This window comes from Apteryx mantelli, unplaced genomic scaffold (assembly GCF_036417845.1).
Source record: "Apteryx mantelli isolate bAptMan1 unplaced genomic scaffold, bAptMan1.hap1 HAP1_SCAFFOLD_20, whole genome shotgun sequence".
Taxonomy (NCBI): Eukaryota; Metazoa; Chordata; class Aves; order Apterygiformes; family Apterygidae; genus Apteryx; species Apteryx mantelli.
The window spans coordinates 8939028-8944266 of record NW_027118553.1 but is presented as its reverse complement, the minus strand read 5'-3'; the positions used below and the strand labels follow the sequence as shown (position 1 = coordinate 8944266).

The 5239-nt window shown below is 49.4% G+C and overlaps 1 protein-coding gene across 1 annotated transcript; it reads right to left on the bottom strand.

The window, feature by feature from the left end:
* Window positions 1–3625: 3625 nt before the first annotated feature.
* On the bottom strand, window positions 3626–4585 carry LOC136996003 (olfactory receptor 5B21-like). Its single transcript, XM_067316997.1, has one exon. The coding sequence runs from the start codon at window positions 4583–4585 to the stop codon at window positions 3626–3628; it is 960 nt and encodes a 319-aa protein (XP_067173098.1).
* Between the last annotated feature and the right edge of the window lie 654 nt (window positions 4586–5239).

Below are 5239 nucleotides of genomic sequence, written 5' to 3'. Positions count from 1 at the left end.
TCAACCGAGGGAAAAATAGCACGACGTTGTCCCCATAACAATAAATCTGCCACATCCTTCTCTTTTACAGCAACATTGTGCTTATTGGCCAAAGTCATAATAATCGTAGTACAGCCCGTGCCTCTACTGATACAGTAGCACCCATAACGAATAGCAAGCTGCTCACCTGATCTCTTCTTCCCGGGATTTTCCAAGGGACGTTCCCTTGCAGCAGCGCCCTTCACTACATCTATTTGTTCTTCAGATCCGTTTTTCAAAAGGAATCACGTCGGGGTCACCAAATGTTGCAGCGAAGACGAGACACGGCACTACACTCAATATGAATGCTACGCATGTCCACTTTATTGTAAGCAGAATCACACTTTTATATTCTTACTTCATATGCTGATTCATTGTTCACTAATTACCTATTTCGCTATTTGCTTATCAATATGACATTTAATATAATCCAGCTGGCCTTTAATGTTATTTACATCCTGAACTGTCAGTCCATTTATCTTTTGGCGATGCTCTACATCCTGGACAGACAATCCATTCGTCCTTGGCGTTCTTCCTTCAAGGTTCACCATCCATCCTTGGCGTTCTTCCTTCAAGGTTCAGGTTAAAGTTCACTACGTCTCTCAAGTCCTTCTGGACTTTTCGTTGTTTACTACAGTCATTGTCTCATAACATATTTCATCAACAGGTCACTTATTTCACCGCAGCAAACTCCACACACTACCATGTCACCCATGCTGGTCTGCCCACTAATCTGGGCAGAACCCATAAGTTCTCAGCAGGCTTCTCACCCATCTCAGCAGAGCTCCAGGCCTTCCTGCTGCTCTCAGACACAAAGGCAGCTCCCCCTCCTCACCTTCCCAATCTGTCCTTCCTAAAGAGCTTCAATCCACCCATCACAGCATTCCAGTTGTGTGAGCTATCCCACCACATTCCCATGATCCCAGTGAGATCGTAGCCCTGTAACTGCACACGCACTGCTAATTCCTACTCTTTTTTTTCTTTTTTTGTTTCCCCGCCCCACCATGCTGCATGTTCTAGTGTGCAGGCACTTCGGAGAGGCACCCTGGCGTACTGGCTTCCTGGAAAGGACATGGGAGCTTTCAGGCACTGGAGCAAACTAGACACACATGTGCCCATGGGAGCAGGGGAATGTCCTTGTGGGGTTGTTCACCTTCATCTTGGAAAGGTCATGATGCTTGGGAAGTGGAAGTGATGGCTGCAAAAAGGCAAACACCACACCCACCTTCAAGCAGAGCAGTAACTGGGGGCAGGGCACAGCTGGACAAGTGCACTGAGCAGCAGCACTTTTACATGGCACTACTCCCTTTCGTCATCCCTCCTCTCCATTTTCCCACACTGTCTCCTCTTTGATTCAGCTTCATCTCTTCCTCTCCCTGCCTTTGGCCCATGCACTACAATTCCCATAATTAATGGGATACTTTTGTCTCCCTGTGATCAGTGACAGAGTCCTGCTTGACCCTCTGCAGTGTTATATTGGGGAGATTCCTTCAATGCCCGCCATCAGTGACCCGAGAGTTCCAGTCTCTGTCACCTACTGCTTGATACTCTGGAGGGTCTGGCTGCTATTCAGAGGGACCTCAATATGCTGAAGAATGGGGCTTATAGGAGCCTCCTGAAATTCAGCTAAGGCAAGTGTGGTGTCCTGGACCTGGGGTGTAGTAACCCCAATAGACTCATGCAAAGGGTCCACTGAGGGCCAAGTGTTGAGAGAACAGCTTTGCAGAAGAGGACCTGGGGCTCTTGGTGAGCAAGCTGAAGAGGAGTCACCAGTGTGCCCTGGTGGCCAAGGCCATCAGCCTAGTTTGGACTCCTAAGATGCCGCTGGCTAAGGGTGTTGAGATCTGTGGGCAACCAGGCCCCAAAGCCCACCCCACCATGAGCTCTGGAGGAGAGCTGGCTAAAGGCATTCCAGCAGGGAAGGAAGGCTCAGGAGGGAAGTCAGCTCCTCCAAGGGAAAAGGAATTGGACAAGGCATGGCTGTCCCCATCTCCTTAAAAGAAGGTGAGGAGTAAGGAGCAGAAATGCAGCTGGAGCCAGGGGAACAGAAATGGAGCAGGGGTTTGCTGATTCCCTAGGGGTAGGGGAGAGAAGGGTACGGGGAGGGAGATCCAAGGCATTGCTTGCACCTCTTGTTTTAGCCCTTCCAAACAGGAACTGTCCACCTCACCCCAGCCTCTCCTGCTCCTCTTGCAACCAGAGAAACCATGGCCTCTTACCTAGCCAGCCCATCTGCTGCATCCCCGGCTGGTTCCTGAGGCCATGCCTGACCAGAGGAGAGGTTGGGTGGGAGTAACACGTAAAGCCCTGTCACGAAGGAGTGATGCACTTCACTCGTAAGAGGGCAGCAGCACTATGTTTATTGTGGTAAGATAGCGACTTAACAAAGTTCGGTCATAAATAAGAATGATTTAACAACGTTCAATTGGCAAGGTTCACTCAGTTATTTACTGCATGAAGGACAGGGTCAGATGCATGTGCAACGGAGACCCTCCCGTTGAGTCATGAGGTTCAGAAAGGACCCCTTGCTTTCTAAACTCCTTCGGAGAGGAGCCTGGGTGCGGCTGGATCCAGTCTTAGTCTCAGACTTGGTCAATGGTTCATGTCTAAAGGAATATGTGTGAAGAGGACCCTCCTGTTGAGTCACGAGGTTCAGACTGGACCCCCTTGCTTTCCAAACTCCCCCTCGGAGGAGCCTGGGTGCAGCTGGATCCGATCCTAGTCTCAGACTTGGTCAACAGTTTATGTCTAGGGGATTATGTGCACAGTTAATCAGAGATATAACTCAGCAAAGTTTCTGAAGTTCACAAATTTCAGCATGCTATTAATCACTTGCTGAGGATCTGTCACGGGTCAGGAATCTCTCAACCTCGAGGAGTAACCTTGAGAGGCGTCCCTGCTCAAGAGGAGGTTCTGCAGTGCAGCCCGCTGCCGTGCAGGAGAGCTCAATGGGCTCTGGGCTGCCTGCAATTGATGGGGGGGGGGTGAGGGACGATTGACTTATAGTCATATTTACACGCTAGATGGGTCTTAGTTGGCGCATGCTCAATTAGTCCCTGTGCTGTTTACAGGGAGGTCAGGTTGAGGGGGAGAGAGCACATCAGTGGGGGGGAAAGGAGCACACTGTCACAAGCCCCCAAAATGGAGAGGGTCCATTTTTCTGCTGGAAGGGCAATGGAAGGGGACCTTCACTGAGAGCTGTATACTGGCCCTGGAAATAGACAACACTGAGGGAGATGGATCCCATCCCCGGGCCCACAGCAAGAAAGACGTCCCCATGTTTGCACCTGGAAGGCACTCACATGTCTTTCCAAATTCCTTCTTCTATCTATCTTCTTAATGAAAAACAAAACAAAACAAACCTTGAAGCTCTCAGCCACTGAAATATATAAAGCCACGATCTCTTTATTATGAAGGAAAATGCAAAGCCATGGCATTTTTCACATTCGCTTCTAAATAAGAATCTTTTTCTCCAAGGATCTTTCCCTTTCATGCCTGTGCCACTCCACAGGTAGTCTCAATGCTAAGTACTTCTGAAGATGACCCTGGTAGCCTGCATTTGCCTTTGTGAAAGAGCTGAGAGAGATTTGTGCTCAGTGTCAACCACCTAGCATGAGCTCTGAGTGCAGGCCAGAGCTTTCCTAAATGCTTTCTTCAGGGCCTCCCTGACCTCCCTGTTCCGCAGGCTGTAGATGAGGGGATTGACCAGGGGCGTGAGGACGGTGTAGAAGAAGGAGAACACTTTGTTGAGCTGCCTCAGCTGGGGGGTTCTGGGCATCAGGTAGACAATGATGAGGGTGCCACAGAAAACAGTGACAACGATGAGGTGAGAGGAGCAGGTGGAGAAGGCCTTTTGCCTGCTCACGCTGGACGAGATCCTCAGGATGGCAGCTATAATGCACACGTAGGAGGCCAGTGTGAACAGGAAGGGGAGGACACCACTCAGGAAAGACACTGTGAAAGACAGGAATGTGATCTTTCTCGTATCACTGCAGGAGAGTGCGAGTAATGGGGTAAGATCACAGAAGAAGTGATCAATTGCCTTGGGGCCACAGAACTTCAACTGGGATACAAAAGAAGTTACTACTGTGGTGACTAGAAATCCCACTAGCCAAGACCCAGCAACTGTCTGAAGACAGACCTTCCAGGTCATGAGGCTGGCATAGAGCAGGGGCTGGCAGATGGCCAAGTACCGATCATAGGACATCATGGCCAGCAGGTAACACTCAGTAGTTGCCAAACTGCCAAAGAAGTAGAACTGAGCAATACAGCCGTGAACAGAGATGGTCCTGTTCCCAGTCAGGAAGGTGACCAGCAGCCGGGGCAGGATGGTGGAGCTGTAGCAGGTCTCCAAGGAGGACAGATTGCCCAGGAAGAAATACATGGGGGTGTGCAGGTGCTGGTCTGCCACCACCACCACAGTGACGAGGCTGTTCCCGACCACAGTCACCAAGTAGATGATGAGCGAGAGAAGGAAGAGCGGTGTCTGGAGAGTGCTTACATTCCCCATTCCCAGCAGGAGGAACTCCATCACTGATGTCTGATTATCCCACTCCCCTTTCTCCATGTAGTGCTGTGGTCTTCCTTTTTCACACTTTCCATGAAGGGGAGCTAGAAGAAAGAACAGGCATTGCTCCACAAAATTAAAAAAGGAAAGGATCATAGTATCACAGGATAATTCAGGCTGAAAGGCACCTCAGGGGAGCTGTAAAGGGCATTTCTGCCAGAGAAAAGAACCATATCCTTCTGCTCTCTCAACGTTGCGTGTTTGCGCTCTGTGCTTAGTGAAAGCACAGAAATACTTCCTTCCAGATTGAAGTAATCCTCAACCCAGGAGAGCCCCTTCTGACCACAGAGGTGAGCTAAATAGAGAATGTGCATTTACTCACATTTAGACATTCTGCTTTCCTATTCCCAAGGGTTTTCTGTGGATGTCAAAGCCTAGTTTTGGGGGCTGAGATCTTTCTGTTCTGATAAGAAAAGAGGAAGTTGGGTCAGAGAAAACAAGCCTCCCAATCTGGAACAACCTTTTTGTGTGAAGTTTGCCATGTCAGTGAGTCTCTCCGAGACCCAGCTGCCCTCTAGAAATGCCATTTTTTTTCCATTGAAAAGAAGCAGGTGAAGAGCTGCCAGCCTGGATGTACAGAGGGTTGACACGGGGATTATCGGAAAGGAACTTAAAAGTGCATTGTACGTTATATTTAGGAACGTGAAAAAGAAG

Coding starts and splice junctions, on each gene's coding strand:
- LOC136996003 (XM_067316997.1), bottom strand. CDS start 4,585: ATGGAGAAAGGGGAGTGGGATAATCAGACATCAGTGATGGAGTTCCTC.